This window comes from Melanerpes formicivorus, unplaced genomic scaffold (assembly GCF_026170545.1).
Source record: "Melanerpes formicivorus ecotype bairdi unplaced genomic scaffold, bMelFor1.0.p_v2 SCAF_30, whole genome shotgun sequence".
In the NCBI taxonomy this organism is placed as follows: Eukaryota; Metazoa; Chordata; class Aves; order Piciformes; family Picidae; genus Melanerpes; species Melanerpes formicivorus.
This window is the reverse complement of record NW_027142382.1, coordinates 728561-746512: the sequence shown is the minus strand read 5'-3', so window position 1 is coordinate 746512 and position 17952 is coordinate 728561. Positions and strand designations below refer to the sequence as shown.

The 17952-nt window shown below is 41.5% G+C and overlaps 1 protein-coding gene across 14 annotated transcripts in view; it reads left to right on the top strand.

Annotated features, from left to right (window-relative positions):
- The window catches only part of DMD (dystrophin), a 1318095-nt gene that overhangs the window by 1263144 nt on the left and 36999 nt on the right, over positions 1-17952 (top strand). For 9 of the 14 annotated variants that reach the window (XM_068155047.1, XM_068155046.1, XM_068155049.1 and 6 more), the window contains 5 exons: positions 2479-2645; positions 5591-5702; positions 10932-11068; positions 11941-11979; positions 16686-16751. In XM_068155047.1, coding sequence (XP_068011148.1) covers positions 2479-2645; positions 5591-5702; positions 10932-11068; positions 11941-11979; positions 16686-16751 — 521 coding nt within the window. Of the gene's footprint in view, positions 1-2478; positions 2646-5590; positions 5703-10931; positions 11073-11940; positions 11980-16685; positions 16752-17952 lie in introns of those variants that run through there. The other 5 variants (XM_068155048.1, XM_068155051.1, XM_068155055.1 and 2 more) reach the window with 3 other exon arrangements.

Genomic DNA, 17952 nt, shown 5'->3' with positions numbered 1-17952 from the left:
CCATCCCCAGGAGTCTTTCGATGCTTTCCAAACTAGCATTTTGGGATTAGTATTTCAAGATAAAAGCCCTGGGAAAAAAAAAAAAATCTTTTTGTTTCTAATTAACTAAAGTATTGCAGTAGCATTTTAAGTCAATTTTACTGCAATGCATTATTCAGGAGATGTTCTAAGGTTGTCTTCTTTCCACATCTTTCTTGTGGCCAGGGGTTCTGTTTAGAGACTTTGCATTTTTCTCAGTCTTCAGGTATTGATCAGTTAATTTGTTTGTCAAGATTATAAAAAGTGTTAGCTTTTAAAAAGCCCTGAACATGCAACTAATTGCTTTTCCCTATAGCTTGGTCTCTTTTAGATCAGTTGTGATTATTTTTTCCCTCCAAATTCATTGCTAGTATTTTTAGTTAAATAAGGTTTTAGCTAGGTTGTACCAAATTCAGATTTCATAAGAAACTGGAAAGCTAGCTGAGAGAAAGAATAAAAAAAAACCCCACCACTCAATCCCCTATTCATCTTGGTCCATGTACATGATACATTAATGCTTATTATTTATTTAAATGCTTCAAATGGGTTTGGAACCATAAAGGAAGGCTGTCTGCCTTGTGAAGTTTGACATATAAAATACTGGCCTGCTGAGGGCTGTATTTGAAAGCCCAGAGAAAAAGGAAAACAGAGGATTTAGATATATTCAGCACATAAATATGCTGTTTCCATTGGGTAACATGGAAGGAAATGTCTCAATAGAATTTGAATTAGCACTTAGGGTTTAGGGGAGTGGAGCGGGACGGCATCCTGCTTCATCACAGGGGTTGAAAGTAACCTCGAAGAAGTCCAACTCCACTGCTAGGGTAGGATCACCTACAGTAGGTCACGCAGGAACACATCCAGGTGTCTCCAGAGAGAGACTCCACAACCCCTCTGGGCAGCCTGTTCCAGTGTTCCATCACCCTCACAGCGAAAAATTTTTTCCTTGTGTTTACATGGAAATTCCTATGTTTCAACTTCCACCCATTGCTCCTTGTCCAAGTCTTGTCACCAAGAGCCTGACTCCATCCTCTTGGCACTCACCCTTTACATCTTTATAAACATGAATGAGGTCACCCCTCAGTCCTCTCCTCTCCAAACTCCATTCCCTTAATCATCTTTGTGGCTCTTCGCTGGACTCTTTCAAGCAGTTCCCTGTCCTTCCTGGAATGAGGGGCCCAGAACTGGACACTGTCCTTCATCATTTGGGCTGCTCCCTGTGCAGACCCATCCTCCCTGCCAGAGCCCTTCACTGTTTCCACCTGATCCATCACCTTCCTCTTGATAATGAAACCAGCTCCCAGGTTCTCATATAACCAATTTTGTTCTGGTTTCACAGTACCCTGCATGCCAGAGAGATGTTCCCCATACACCTCTGTCAGTTCACTGTTTTCCTTAAAATCCCTGCTGATGCTCTTTGCCTTTATTCTGCACTGTTTCTTCCAGTGGCTGGTATAGTGTGACCTCTACTCATGCAGACAGATCACTGTTGTCCCCTGTTGCCTGTGTTTCTTACGTTATTGGTGTTCTTTTTCCATAGTGTAGGTACTGCCAGGTAGGAATGATGTATCATTTTTTGGTGTGTGTATGGTGCCTGCTGCAATGGGGTTCAGCTCCATGGCTGAACTGCCTCAGAGTTGCTGTGGAAGAGATACCCAAAATTATCACACTGGATAGGATGTGATGAGAAGGCAGCAGAAGAACGAGGCTGTTGGGAAATGTTCATAGGCTTTTCTGTTGTTGGCAAAGAGGTGAAACCAGGAAGTAATGGAATATGAGTCTAAACTGGTGGTATTCTGTGGGACAAAACTGTGTTGTGTTTGCAGGCAGTGATGGGAAATTAAGAGATGATATGGTGGAAAGAGGGACTGTAAGGCATTTAAAGGAGGCAGTTTCTATGTTCAGCAACAGGCTTGAGAAGGGATTTGAATGATTTCCTTACAGAAGCATTTTGAAGAAAGGTCAGCATGACAATGAAGGATGTTAAGGAGAAAGGAATTTTGATCAAAAGATGGGCAAGTTTAAGGGCTTGGATAACACAAACATTTTAAAATAGGTGAGATGCAGTGCTATGCAGGTTCAGATAAGAGAGACAGGAGACATGAGATCAGGCATCAAAGGTGATCCTGTAAGTGGATGATTTTTCGCTGTGACAGAGTACATGGTAGTGCTGACAATTGTAATAGGCAATAAGAAAAAGAGAGATTTGAAGTGTTAATAATGGTTTTCTGCTCCTGGCTTAAGGAAGGCTCCTGAAGGATTTTTGCTGTTTGATTTTTTATTTTTATTTTTTAATTGGTTTTGGTTTGGTTTGTTTTTTTAATGAATGGCTGGACTGGGGCAAAAGCTGGGGTAAGGGAAAAGGGATGGAATAGGTGGGAAGTTAATGGGTTGAATTCTTAATTAACTGGTAATAGATCACTTGTACTCAACCTCTGTTTTTCTTCCCTTCTCTTACAGGCTAACAACAAACCAGAGATTGAAGCAGCCCTTTTCCTCGACTGGATGAGGCTGGAACCACAGTCCATGGTGTGGCTGCCTGTCTTGCACAGGGTGGCTGCTGCTGAGACTGCCAAACACCAAGCAAAGTGCAACATCTGCAAGGAGTGCCCCATTATTGGATTCAGGTACAAACTCACTCCATCTCTGCCATGTGTGCTGTTGCTTGGTGGATCAAGAGCTCTTCTTGTTTCCAGGCAAATCATGCACTTAATTTTGTGCATGTTGTTCAGGGGGGGAAAATGCTTTTGACTGGACACAAGGGAGAGTGACGCCTAGGCTGGGTACAGTGATGGGAGGAGTGAAGAGATGACCTGGATGAGGGACTGGAGTGCACTGTCAGCAAGATTGCTCATGACACAAAAGTGGGAGAAGTGGCTGACACACCTGAAAGCTGTGCTGCCATTCAGCCAGACCTGGACAGGCTAGAGAGTTGGGCAGGAAGAAATCTAATGAAATACACCAAGGGCATGCGTGGAGTCTTGCATTTGGGAAAGAACAACCCCATGGACCAGTATAGGTTGGGGACTGACTTGTTGGAGAGCAGCATAAGGGATAGGGACCTGGGGCTCCTGGTAGATAGGATGACCATAAGCCAGCAATGTGCGCTTGTGGCCAAGAAGGACAATGGTCTCCTGGAGTGTGTTAGAAGGGGAGTGGTTAGTAGGTTGAGATTATCCTCCCCCTCTACTCTGCCCTGGTGAGGCCACATCTGGAATATTGTGTCCACTTCTGGGCCCCTCAGTTCAGTAAGGGAATTGCTTTAAAGGGTCCAGTGCAGTGCCACAGAGGTGGTTAAGGGAGTGGAACATCTCCCTTATGAGGAAAGGCTAAGGGAGCTGGGGCTCTTTAGCTTGGAGAAGATAAGCCTGAGGTGTGACCTCATTGATGTTGATAAATACATGAAGGCTAAATGTCAGGAGGACAGATCCAGGTTCTTCTCAGTGATATGCAATGACAGGACAAGGGGCAATGAGTGCAAGATGGAGCATAGGAGGTTCAATGTGAACATAAGGGAAAACATTCTCACTGTAAGGGTGACAAACCACTGGAGCAGGCTGCCCAGAAAGGTTGTGGAGTCTCCTTGTCTGGAGACATTCCTGTGTAACCTACTCTAGGTGCTTCTATTCTGGCATGACTGACTGATCTTTCAAGGTCCCTTCCATCCCCTAAGATTCTATGATTCTGTGAGAACCAAAGTCATCTCTCAGTTAAGATAATGGCCTGTCCTCTGTGTCCCTATCTTTCTGTGCCTCAACCAAAGTATTAGTGGCTCGCACAACTGGTGCAACTTTCTTTACATTCAGTGTGTCCTATGCATTTTCTGAATTGCTTTCTATCATGGTATTAAACAAGATGATGCCTTGGAAATTTGCAGGCATGTAAAGCTGCATGTGTGTTTCTCAAAGAAAGAATGTTGTTGGTGAAACATTAACCCAGAGTGGGGGAAACCGTTGCTGGTCTGTTTAAACATCTGGATCTGCACCACGGTTACTATGGCAATGAATAAGCCCCTGTGTTGTAAAATGGCTGTGTGTTTGTATGCCTGTTGAGAATCCACTTAACAGCTAAGTAAATACTCACTTTCAATTATGCTGAGATTTGTTTTATCACTTTGCTTCGCAATAGCTGCTTTGTATAGCTTCTGTCCTTTTTATGCGCAGCCTTCTTTTGCTACTGGCATTTCTCTTCCTATGGTATTCCTTGTTTATAATGAGTGTTCTGTTATTTTGTTTCTAAAACCTAGATAGGCAACAGTAAGCAGTTCCACGTAGAAAAGCCATCATTTTGCTGTAACCTGGGAGAGTATGAATGTGGCTTCTATGCATGTGTTGGGGCAGTGCTTTCTGCTATGCAATTTCACAGGCAGTGGGAAAAGGGGGAAATAGTGAAGGTATTGCTTTGTTTTGAATCTGAGTTTTTTTGCAGTGAGGCTGTTCCTCTAGTCATCTAAATTCTGCTGCTGCTTTTATTCCCCTTGAATATCTAAACTGGGAAATTATACATATTAGTGAGGAAGAGATGGGATGGGATGTGAGTAGTTCAGCACATGCACAAAGTCTAATTTTCTCCTTCGTAAACACAGTTTATGAACTCCTGAGTTACTTCCGTGGCTTTTTTATAAAGACAGAGACAAGTAGGTGGAATTCAAAAATGCAGCACTTGGAAAATCAAAGGATGACAAATGAATGGATAGTCTGTAGTGAGCATCGAGAACTCAGGAAAGTGGACACTGGAGCTCTGTGTTTGTGTCTAATTTTACTTGACTGATCTCATCTGTCTCTTAAATTTATATAACAAATCTATTATGATAGTAGAATCTGTCACAGATATTTTTTTCTTTGGCTTTGCAAGTCATTGAAACCCTCTTGACAAAAAGATAGTGTATTGGAAGGCTTTTAGAAAGCTAATACTGTGTGCCTCAGTATGTGTAAAACAATGTTCTTTTGAGGTCATTGTGGCCGAACAGCTTCATGTATTTGGAACAAGGCAACCCTTATGCCTCCAGCACTTTCAAGCACTTCAGCATAGCAGATACAACAGTTAGCTGCCTCACAGAGCTGATGAGATTAAATAATGGCCCGAAAGTGCATTTGGAGTTTTGCATGGATGGAATGCCACACAGGAAAATTGTTTTGATAGAAGCACTAGGAAGGACACAAACAAATTTCTGCCTTGTTTGCAGCACTTAGGAACTTGCTGGAGGGACTTGTTGATGAGGGCTTTCCTTCAATTTCACTTCCTCGGGACATTCTGTGTTAGCAGTCATTATGAAGAGCAAAAAGACTGAAATTAGCATTACAGAAATGTGATAGTGTTTTCCATATATTAAGAGAGAGAGGGAGACTGTGCAGAAACCTTTGCTGTTGCCCAGTGTTAAAGCATACTTTTCAAGATTCAGATCTCTGATAAACATCTGAGGCAGCAATACCTGTCCCTTGATGGAGGAGCATTGCCTGGCATTGCACAGTGTGTGCCATCTCAAACTTGACAAGCTGATATGAAGCACTCACATGCAAAGCCCTGAAGATGTGATTTATTGGTTGGTGTATTTTTCTCCCTCCTCTTTTAGGTACAGAAGTTTAAAGCACTTTAACTATGACATCTGCCAAAGTTGCTTCTTCTCTGGCCGCGTTGCAAAAGGTCATAAAATGCACTATCCCATGGTGGAATACTGCACACCAGTAAGTAACTCTTTTACTGACCCTTATGTCCCTTCTTATGTAGAAAGCAAAAAGCTTAATTTCCTACTTGCAAGGGAATAGAGCATTTGGGTGACTTTTCATTCCACCCCTATAGTTAAATCTCTTTTAAATAATGTACATGCCAGAAATTCCTGATGCTCAGTAAAAGGACACTCCAGCGGTGTGAAGTAAATTCAAGTTTGTTGTTTGTATGGTGCTGTGCTAATAATGTATTACTGCATACTCATGACCTGCCTCAGGTTCAGTGCCATGTTTCATTCAATGGATCCACATTATTTTTAAAGTTCTTCAACATGTAGTGGTACCTTTGTATTGTATGATCATTTGATGATATAAAATACCAGGGAAGTTCTCAAGAGTAAGAAGTTACATTAATTTGTGAAGACTGGAAGCTCAGTGCAATGCAGATGTGCTGCATTGATGGTGTGGCAAGGGCCTTCACCTTTGTTGCACAGCTCTCAAAAGGCTCACTTCTACATAAACTTTTCATTTAGACCAGACAGCTGGCAAAGGAATTTCCATGTTACTCTCTGTGTGATCCTTTTTGGCCACTCCTGGCACAGAGCATAAACGGAAGGATCTTTCAAGTTGTTCTTTTATAACGCAGCACAACCAAGCTCTCAGCTGTTATTGCTATTGTTTGTGGTAGTCTTGAAGCAGTACACTCTCTGATTGCAATTGCCTGGTGCCCTAGCCTTGTACTTTTGTCTCCTGGTCAAATATAAATGTTGAAAATAAAGCATGACATTTGCACATGGCCTAGCCTCATAAAATTATGTGAATGGTCTTTGCATTTCCATCCCAATGAAAAAGGCCTGGCCAAAGTCAAGTAGAGACTCTCAGCTTTTCTTAGAAAGTTAGAGAAAGAAAATTCATCCCCTAAAATACTATAGTAAAGTAAACCCAGTAGTTTTATTTCTAGTTTGTGGATATTTATCTGCTTTGTCCGTCAACTTTTCCTGTAGCATTAAGTGACAACATTTCATCTGAATCTCTACAAGGGCGACTAAGATGTTGTTTTTTGTCAATACGCACTGGCTGCTGCTTTTCAGTGTCATTCCCCAGGGGCTGAGGTTGCTGGAGAGGGCAGTTTGCCTGAACTGCTGCACAAGAGGGAAGTGCTGGCTCTGCCTGGGCAGGTCTGAACAGTCTCCTCCATTGCAGGCATTCCTACAGCAGAATCTCATGATCTGAGTCATAGGCTGAGTGAGCAAGTGAGTGAGGAACTGCATCAGAGCATTCCTTTCAGCTGCAGCTGAATACCTCCTTGCTGGATTGCCTCTGGTTCTGTTTTGCAGTTTGCCATTCTTATTCTTGCTAATGAGAGACATTGGAGATTTGTGAATGGTGCATAGAATGCACAAACCAGTATCTTCCTATGATTTTCTTAACCTGTTCATAAGATGTGTTCTGAGGAGAGGAAAATGAGAAGGGATTGTGAAACACCCCCAGAGCCTACAGTTCCTGCAGCACAGGATTCATCAGGTTTCTGTTCTCTGAAAAATACAGATCACTATTAGGGGAACACAGTGGTGAACAGAAAACCTGCAGTGACATCCAGATTACTGGATCAGAATAAAGAACCATTCACAGCCAGTAAATTTTTTTGTGAATCCTGAACTCCAGCAGCCCGTGCTAATGTGCTGTGCTTGGCTGCACCAGCAGCCAGCTGAATTAGAGAAGGATTAACTGGGGAAAAAAGTAAATGTGACGCAGAAGCAAGCCCTGGTCTGGTTTTATGTGGCTTCTGTTGAAAAAATAAACCCAAGTGCAGGGTGACTGAGCAAGACATCCACTGAAGCCCTCATGGTTAGTATGTAGTTGTTTTCTAAATGAATTAAAAGGCAATTGCAGGTGGCAGAGCATTTCTGCCTCCAGACAAATATCTCACCTTAAAATGAATTTTGGCATACAGAATACATGCACTTCCTTCTTTGATATGTTGGCAATAGCTAGAAGTGCACAATGAAGTGTTTTGATATTTTGATTACCCTTCCCTCTTACTTCTAGGAAGTTTTGGAGCACTTCAGTCTTTAATGCTGCTTAAGGGAGATTGGAGAGCTCACGCTAAACATATGAGGATTTGGTAACTTTTCCTCTCCTGCAAAAGGTTGAGGCACAGTAAGGGCAAGGCAGTTCTCCAATTGTCATTTAGACAGACAACTTGCAACAGTTATTCCTGAAAGCAGCACAGCTCAATTTATTGTTCAGAGAGTTGGTGACTTTTAAAGAGATTTCAAATAAAGCATAGAAGACAACTTCTATACTGGGATTTAAATGTAGGGTAATATTTCTGTTTGGCTTTAACACACACTGACACACCGCCATAAATAGCACCTTGTTAGAAGGAAATTTGTCAAGCCAAGATACCTGTCTACAGCTAGTATTTACACTCAGGGCTGAGGTTTGGCAAGGCACTAACTGGGAAAAGTCAGATGGTGGTAGAGGTCTTCTGTGAATAAGAGGCGCTATTTTTTATGAAATAGTTTTGGTTTCAAAATAGTTTTGGTTTCAGAATAGTTTTGGAAGGAGCTCAACCCAGCTGCCTATGTATTGCCTGGATTTAAGAAAGCTGGGATGTTGAAGCTCTACTGTTTCCTCCTCATAAACCAGTTCTACTGAAAATTTTGTTTTGGTGACTTTTTTTTTTACTCTGAAAATCACATGTAATAAAACTTCTGTGGACTAAATCTGCAAGTCTGGCTGAATATAGTCTCAGTGTATCATCTTGTCAACAAAATAATTGCATTTTCTTTGCCTTTCTTGTGCTCCTTGGACATTATTTTTAAATGACATTTGGATTGTGTGAGAGGTGCCTGGTGCTTCTAGTTGTCAGTGGAAGATATATTTAATTCTTGGGGTTCTTTTGCTACCAGATAGGTTGGGATGTTTCTGTGCAAACATGCCAATTTGCTGTTTGGTTGTCATGCAGAAGATTCAAGGAAGTAAGGTGAGGTAACAGTCTCAGAGAGGTCAAAATAAAGAATGTTTTATTGTTAGTCATATCTAAAAACACTTAGTCCAAATGAAAGTCAAATGCAATGGAAAGTGTTCGCAACACTGAAAACAGACAAGGCAGAAAGAAATGGTTACAAGTGATAAACTACCTGAACAGAAAGCTGTCCTTAATCCATTTATACAAAATACTAAACATTTTTCTCTGTTCTCAACTGATTGTGCTCTGTGTGCTCTTCTGATGCCATCCTGGTTAAGAGCTGTCCTAGCAGGCCTTGCAGATGGCATTCAGCAGAGGGAATTCCCTCTTGCTGGGGCATGCAAGGCCATCTCAGTAAAACTGCTTTCTGGAGTTCTCTGGGTTGTCTAGGCATATGTTATCCCTCCCTTCCCCAAAACGTCTTTACTTCTGATGAATTGAGGAAGTAATACTTAATATTAGAGAGCATTATCTCAGTTTCTTGAGAATACAGATACTACTGTGGTGTTTTGTAGGTTCTGCTGTGTCACTTCTCTGTCTGTCTGTCACTGGTGGTATTGAATTTTCCTACCAGACTGACCAGAAAGAGAGCCAAATTCTTTCTAGCTTTACGTGAAGCTTGCAGCTCTCATCAGTACAGGAATGATACTTGTCCTTCCTGCTAATGCATTTCAGTCTTTTTGCAGATTGTTTTTCAGGGCATGCTTAATTATTCTACCCAGGTGATCATTAAAAATATATACATCTCTGTTTCAGCAGCTCTGTGAAGGTTGGCTTGACTGATAGGTCCCAGCACCTCCTTCCTCTCTAAAGAGAAGGCATAGAACCTAATAAAAATGTCAGAAAGATTAACTTTTCCCTCATTTCTTTCCTTCAAATTAGATACAGCAGAGAAGCAATTCTGTTATGTGGGTCAGGAAGAACTTAATTTACTGTTAGAGAGTGGAGTGTCTCTGCGAGGTGCAGAGGAGGGAGTGCAGCCTGACTAAAGTAACCAAAGTCTTCCATTAAAATTCTTCAGAAAATCAGCCGACTCTTAATCAGGCTCACAAGAAGCCTTGCATCTTCCCAGCAGACATCCTTTGAACTCTTCCTGGCTCTTCCTGGTTTTTGGGAAGCTAATTTCACTTTGCGTTTCTCTGCCGCTCTCTACAGCAGCAAGAAAAGCCAACCACAGGCAAGGGAGTAGAAAACTTTGTGCAAATTTTACTCTCCTCTGAGTACTGATCTTAAATGCCACTAGCTTCAGATTAAACAGGCACATGAAGAAATAACTGATCTGAGAGTTTTCAGCAGCTCTCACCTGCTTTTTATTTCTCTTTGATCAAAATATTAATGACAGAGGAGGCTGATACAGAGAACTGGAAAGAAATGTACCAAGAGTACAGGTCTGATTTTTACAGACTGACAAGCCTGAGAGATTGTAGATGATGAGCTTCTGGTAAGAGCCAGTGAAACAGCTGGCTGGACACATGGAATGGCTGCATATCCTCCAGTATAGCCACTGTAGTGCTGACCAAAAGGAAGCAGAGAGTACCCCAAGCCAGATGAGGAAATGACAAATTCTTATCTGATGATTCTTTGTCCTCATGAGATCCCCTGAGATGAGGCAATAAGGCTGGTGAAGGGCCTAGAACACATGGCCTACAAGGAGTGTCTGAGGGAGCTGGGGTTCAGTCCAGAGAAGAGGAGGCTGAGGGGAGACCTTACTGCTCTCTACAGCTACCTCAAGGGAGGGTGAAGTGCGGAGGAGCCCAGCCTCTTCTCATTGGTGGCAAGAGACAGGACTAGAGGAAATGGTTTCAGACTGTGCCAGGTGAGGTTCAGGCTGAGTGCTAGGAAATATTTCTTCACTGAAAGGATTCTCAAACATTGGAATGGTCTGCCCAGGGCAGCGGTGGAGTCACCATCCCTGGAGGTGTTTAAGCAGTGTGTGGACTCAGGGACATGGTTTAGTGCTGGGTTGAGGGTTGTACTGGATGATCTTTGAAGTCTCTTCCAATCTGATATATTCTGTGATTCTGAGTCATGAGCCTGTACAGAGTTCTTGGAGCTTCCCTGTTTCCCTCTTTCCTCCCGACCAGCAGTCTTACCGTGTAGAATATTGTAAGGTGAGGATGATAAAAACTGGAGGTTCTGGAGGTCAAGCCATTGACAACTCTGCTTAGCGTGGCCGCAGCTCTTTCAAGTCACCCAGCAAAGGAAGAAGCAACTGAGGACAGAAAAATAACAACCTCTCCAAAACTTCTTCAATTCTGCTTTGTGCCTTTCAGACAACGTCTGGAGAAGATGTCCGTGACTTTGCCAAGGTACTAAAAAACAAATTTCGAACAAAAAGATACTTTGCAAAGCACCCACGAATGGGCTACCTGCCTGTGCAAACTGTCTTGGAGGGAGACAACATGGAAACGTGAGTAGCTCTAAAGCGTCCTCAGTAGCGATTCATTTGGTATGCTCTTCGAGCTCCCCAGCTGGTGCCAACTCCCTTCACTTCCTAAGTGCATAAAGCCTCTTTATTTCTTTCATTTCTGTTAACCTCGGCTGGCAGGAAAACACAAGCTGGGATTTCAATTGCCATTGCCTTGATATGTTTAACCTGTCCTTATGCAAGAGCTTCAGCTTCAGTTGGTGAAAGAGCCATACTGACAGCCTTGCAAACTTCTACATTTGATAGGGCAGTTTGGAGACTAATGATCTCTTCATGAAATTTTTATTTTCTTCCAAATGGGTGTCTTGCCTGTATTATTACTTTTTTTTTTTTAATTAGGCTACTGTGTTTGCAAGCTTCCCAGCTGATTTCTTCTTTTCTCACCCTGTAAATTTAGTCTTATTAACTGGCTTTGATGTCTTTATGAGAACAACAAAAACAAACCACACCAAACCAACAACAAAAGCAATAAGGACGTACACGGAGAAATCAATGAGTTAACCCAGTTGCCTTTGGGGGTTTGTTGTTTGGTTTTTCAGCAGTTTCATCAGATGTTTAATGGCAATTGCAGGCAGCTTGTTCTGGCTCTCTCTCTCTTTTTCTTTTTCTTCTTTTTTTTTTGTTAATTTAAGATTTCATTTTTTTTCCCCTCACTTTTTGGTTGGTTGCTCTTCACAGTCATTCATGCTGGTCTGTTGGATTTCTGTTTTTCAGTTGTCGTGATTTTGGTTTGGTTTTTTTTTGTTGTTTGGTTTTGTTTTGTTTGGTTTTTTTTTTATTTAATCTCTCTGTGGTTATTTTGCCGCTGAGTTTCTTCTGCCTCTCTCTTCACCTCCTCATTTTTTGTCTTGCAGTCCTGTTACTCTGATCAACTTCTGGCCAGTAGATTCTGCGTGAGTACTTTTGCTGAAGTGTGCTGCTGCTGCTACTGCTGCTGCGTTCCCTCACTTTTTTTTTTTGGTTTTGTTCTGTTTGTTTCTTTGTTTAGTTTTACATAAGTTCATTTCCTTCTTTCTTTATGATTATTTCCTTTGGTGCACTCTCTGAAGGAATGTTTAGATCCCGAATGAGTAGAATGGGATAAATCCAGGAACATCCAGCAGTCGTGGATTGTGTATTGTTATGTTCTTTCTGAAGTATGTATTTTCATCGAATTAACAGGAATTTTGGTGCACTCCTACTAATGCTTATGAGAGTTTGTCTTTTAAAAGCCTATGTTTCTGAATAAGTGTTGATCCTGCTGAATGTATACAAAAATGATTTTTCTAAGCTAGAAATTGAACTTGGTGAATTTAATTCAGTTTTAGGAATGGCATTGTTTTGTAGATGAAGCTATCATTTGGATTTACGCGTGACCGTGCGCAGTTGCACACTCCTGTACCCCAGTATAATCCAAAGCTCACTGGATATTTTATTAGATGATTCAGTATTTATTTTTTTTTTTAGATACAGTAAGATTTGTGATGGCAGATGGAAATGGGGAATGTCTACTGTTGGGGTTTTTTAGAAGCTAAAAAGAAAATATAAGGCAGAATTTTTTAGCTATAAATGGATTTTCATTCTTGAACCATTCCTGCACGTGCATTGTCTTAATGTTGTAGTAATATTCTCAGCATAAACTAAAGATATATACTTTTTATTGTGGCATTTGCTACTACTGGTGTTACATGAATGATTTTAGAATAATGTTAAATAAGGATTATTTTTAAGTCCTATATTGATATCTCCTGAGAAACTAATAAATAGAGTTTTATATATTTCTATACGGTGGAATGTATATGACTTGCACCATAACTGAATTTTTGGTAGAATAAAACAATAATGAAATACATACATTGGAATACTGATTTCTAATTCTCATTTGGAGCACAAGCCATTGGGAAATCAGGTGAAGTGCTCTACTTCTCGGAAATTTAAGCAACCAAGAAACAGATCTAATACTGTAAACCTCGTGTGGTTGGGGATTCACCCACAGAAAACACTAAAAGGCTGGAGCCAGGCTGAAATCGAAGGGCTTTGAACTTTAGGGTGCACTCTGTTGAGAAATGCAGATGGGGATGATTGCAGCATACTATGTACTCAGTGTGCTACTAGATTTCTCACCCTTAACAACTGCAAACTTAAAAGTAACCTTGAAAGAGAGCTTGGATAATACGGAATGCCATTGCTGTGTCTGACATAACATGAAGTTAAGCTGCCATAACATGCTTAATTCTGGTTACTTACAGAAATAATATCATGGTATGCCTACACTGATAGCTTCACACCACAGATTTGGTGTTGTGTACTACAGGCATTAACTCACATATAATGCTGAAGAAAAATTGGGTGATACTGAGAAGCCAGTACAGAGAGGTCGTGCCTTTTATCAGACCAGCTCAGGTTTTTTCCTGAGTACAGTCCTTTGGTCTGGTCTGAAAAGAAAGCAGAAAATTAAAAAATTAATAGTGGCTGAAAAGAATTGATCTTTATTTTGTCCACTAAGTTTTGAGGGGTCTATTTCCTTTGTGCTAGACCACCAGGCTTACAGCACAGTTTACTGAGTTGCTCAGGTTTAAAGCTGTTTGTCAGTTACGGGGCTGATTGCAGTCGTCACAGTCAAACCACTTGGTCTGGTTATCAAAAAACCTCCCCATGTTTTCTAAGGTCTTGTTTTTTTTCTGGTGTTTTCACGCCAGATTTTTGGGTAACCTTCAAAGCACTGCAGAAGAGCATGACCTGGCAGCACTCAGCAATAGTAGTGCTATCCTGACATCAACAGGTGGTAGACATGGAATTTTTTATAAACACATACATTTTTACTTTTTGTTTGAAGGTAGTGATTCTGACTCCTCTGTTACCCAGTATTTTGCACAGATACTGTGCTTGGCAGGCATTAAAGGGACAGCTCACGCTTTTGGTGAGAATTTGTCTCTTTTTACTTGGCCTGTGGGCTGTCAGTGGCACAAATACAATCCGCTTGATGCTACACTTTCAAGAAGCACTAAACGAAATGTTGAACAGCAATAAAAGTGCCCTTGTTTTGCAAGCCATGTCTCTGGGGGGCCAGGGAGTTGCAGGAGGTAACATTTGCCACTCAGTTACCACTTCACTGGAATTCCCCAGGCTGTTCCTGCAGACCCCAGCTTGATCAATGCAGCTGTGGAGCAGTTGTAAAAGGGAAGGTTATCTTGACTAAATATTGGCTGTGTTTCTCAGTCTTCCTGCTGAGGAGTTCAAACTGGTTAGGTGGACTGAGTATGTGTGCTTAGAAAGGAAGGACAGTGTGCTCTGGCCTAGATGGTAATCTAGCAGTATGTCTGCACAGCAGCCTGCAATTGTTCTCAAACTTGCTCAGCTATTGGCAGAAGTGTATCTCTGAGCAGCTAAATTCAGCAAAAAGACTGCAGTGCTTCTTGACTGATTTGCTTTCTTAAGCAGTTTCTGAAAGATGTAGATCTCAACTACAGACAAACATGAAAATGGAACCTCATCCCTTGCCTGCAGTTGTCAGAGACAAAATCAGCTTCAACAGGTCACATAGGACTGTGTTGTGAACACTGCTTGTTCACTTCTGAAGTTGAAGTTTAGTGTCAAGGCAGCAAATACAGGATCATGCAAGGAAGCCCATCCTTTGCTTTGTGCTGTTGGCAAGGGGACATCTCTTCATTGCCCAGTTGGTCCCAAACAGGTGCTGTCCTTTCATTCATACTGCCACAAATACATTTGCACTGCCATGACAAGAGCTACTTTTGATACAGATGTCCTAGTCTGTGCACAGTATTAGCAGCAATGTTTGAGTGAGTGTTGAAATCAAGACCCCTTTTGTTGATCCTTAAAATCTACTGTATGTCAAACATGAAAAAATGGAGAAAGCAGTAATTTACCAGAAAATCATCTTTCTGCACAATCCACTGCTCTAGATAAATTGCATCCTTTACTCCTCACTTCCCTTCAGTGTAGATTTTCATACACAAACTGGGATGGATGTTAGGAACAAGTTCTTTAGCCTGAGGGTAGTGGAATGCTGGAACAGGTTGCCCAGGGAGGTAGTTAAGGCCCCATCCCTGGAGATATTCAACGTGAGGCTTGACAGGGCTCTGGGCAACCTGATCTATTTGAGGAGGCCCCTGCTAACTGCAGAGGGGATTGCAGTAGATGACCTTTAGAGGTCCCTTCCAACCTAGACCATTCTATGATTCTATGATACCAAGTTGCAGAGAAGCAATTACCTATCCTGATAAATCTCTGCTGTACCGAGGAACTGTGTGAACCAAGTATTTGTGCTCTGTTGTGTTTGAACATGTGACAGGCCAAAGCTCATTTCAAACAAAATGAAATTCATTATACTTGAGCCCTAATATTTTTAAGATAACAACTTTAGTGATCTGTGAGAAGAGACACTAATGTTGATGAATTTTGTATATCCCTCCCATGAATTTGAAAGGATCTTGATTTTCTAGAACCCTTTGCAGGCTGATAAGAAAACTGGAAGATGACCAGTCCAGTACATTTACTGCAAGATTATCAAATGTCTAACATGGGAGCATTGCAAACCACAAGATAATCACAGTTTTGGTTTATAACCGGTAAAGATCAAATTTAACTGCTCATGCAATGCAGTTAAATCCCTGTTGGGCAGACTCAACCTGAACCACAGCTTCCAACAATTTAAAATGGAGGGAAAACCCTTCCTCATTCAGAAGTCCCAGAAGGAGAGTCAGCAGAGATGGAATAAAAAGTTAAAATAAAGCTAAAATACTAGATTGCCATGCAATTTGGGAAGCTGCATCATTTTCTCTTATTCCAACATCTCCTGATAGCTGTAGACTGGCAAAATCCCACATGCCATGAAAGGTTGCTCTCGGAACCACACAGGCAACATAATACAATAGTGATACTTTCAGCAATTGAGGCTGTAAGAAACAATAATGAATTGTTTTCATCAACAAATAAAGTGAAAAGGACCTCATACCATCTGATTTGTCAGGCAGAAGACCCAAAATATTTCACAGCTGTCCTTCTGTATAGCACAGTGATCTATGGTTCAGATTGCCACTCTTGAAAGACACTAGGCAAAATCCTCGCTGTCTGAAGTCTGCTATTAAAGGCTTGTTTCAGACATTTTCTATTTCTCCTATTTATTTGTAGTTGCTTGTGGAGAAGTCCTCAAAGGCCCCGTGAAATGGGATGTGCTGGAAGCAAGTGCTGGAGCAGGGTGGGAGGCAGAGGAGAGGTGCCCAGCAAGGCTTTCACAGCCATTGTAGGGCAACATGTGAAGCAGCACATCACAATGAAGGAGGCAGGTGTGAAGGCAAAACCAGGGTGAAAGTTCTTCTGTAAGTCCTTTGGAAAAGGATTCTTTTGGGATTGGTATGAAGAAGAGTCATTGCAACGGATGAGTTGCATAATGGTCACAGTCCCTGGTGTGGTGCCACAAAACATCGATGCATTGATGGCCTGAGGAGGCACATGCAGCACCTGAAGTTGTAACTTGGTGTTTATCAAACATAGTGTAAGCATAAGGCACAGAGGTGTGAGGGGATAGACGTAGCTCTAAGTATCTTTTAACTTTTAAAGGGGTATTGTTTGTGATTAATCAGTGTTTTCTGCCTTATAGGCCTGCTTCGTCCCCTCAGCTTTCACATGATGATACTCATTCACGCATTGAACATTATGCTAGCAGGTATGAGACCAGCTGGATGTCAGGCAGATCTGTCTCTAAACAATCATTTCTTAAAAGCCCAAAATTCCAAAGGCTAGCTGCTACCTGAGTGCTACTTAAAGAAATGTAGGGTTTGGGGTTCTGCTTTGTAAGCTCTGGGATGTAGAGTATTGTCTGTGGTTGCTACTAACCAGCCTGTCAGCTAACTTGCATGCCAGAGCGTGTATGTGGTCAGAAGTGGCCTTTAGATGCTGTGGGATCTTGATTAACCTGTGCACTGAGATTACTGGCTTTTAGCAGAGCCTATTGTGACAGGACAAGTGGTAATGGTTTTAAACTAAAGAGGGTAGGTTTAGAGTAGATACAAGGAAGACATTTTTTGCAGTGAGAGTGGTGCAACACTGGAACAGGTTGCCTGGAGAGATGATGGAAGCCCCATCCCTGGAAGCATTCGAAGTCAGCTTGGACACAGATCTGATCAACTTGAGCTAGTGGAAGATGTCCTTGCCCATGGCAGGGGGGTTGATCTAGATCTTTAAAGGTCTCCTTCCAACTGAAAAGCATTCTGTGATTCTATGTAGAGGGGTTTTATTTTAGCATGGACCCTGGTGAAATAATGCAAATCAGAAGAGCAGAAACCTCCAAATTCATATAAATTTCAAGTACTGTTTTACTGTTAAGTAATTCTCCTTGTGAATACTATAAATAGGATTTTTCCTCGATTTTGGGGATTAAAATAGTGGTGTATCACTGCTTTAGTTCCCTTGTCTGCTTTCATGCTGCTCTTAAGAGTCAAAAATTGAGTTAATTGCACAAAGAAATGTTTTTCCACCAGTTGAGCAAATTTGCTGGGGTTGAGGTAATGAAAAACATTTATTCCAATCTCCTCATCCTCTCCCCAAAATTACTTGATCAGGAGAGGTATTTCTGAATTTCTGTTTAGGAGAGGCTGAGCATTGAAAACCTGTGGGAAATGACTGATAGTTACAGTTCTGATAATGACTTTGCCAGGTACAAAGCAATTTGTGTAATCCCCTGGCATCTCAAGGCCTTTCTTTGATTATGGAATTAATTAGTGATGAGGAATGGAATATAACCTCAGAGAAAAGGTTGACAACTTAGAAGTGAGTTTAGCCAGGTCATTGTAAGAGATAAACCAATCCTTTGCAATAGCCTGTTGCAAAACTTTTGGGTAATCAACAGTGAGCATAAATTAGTTTGA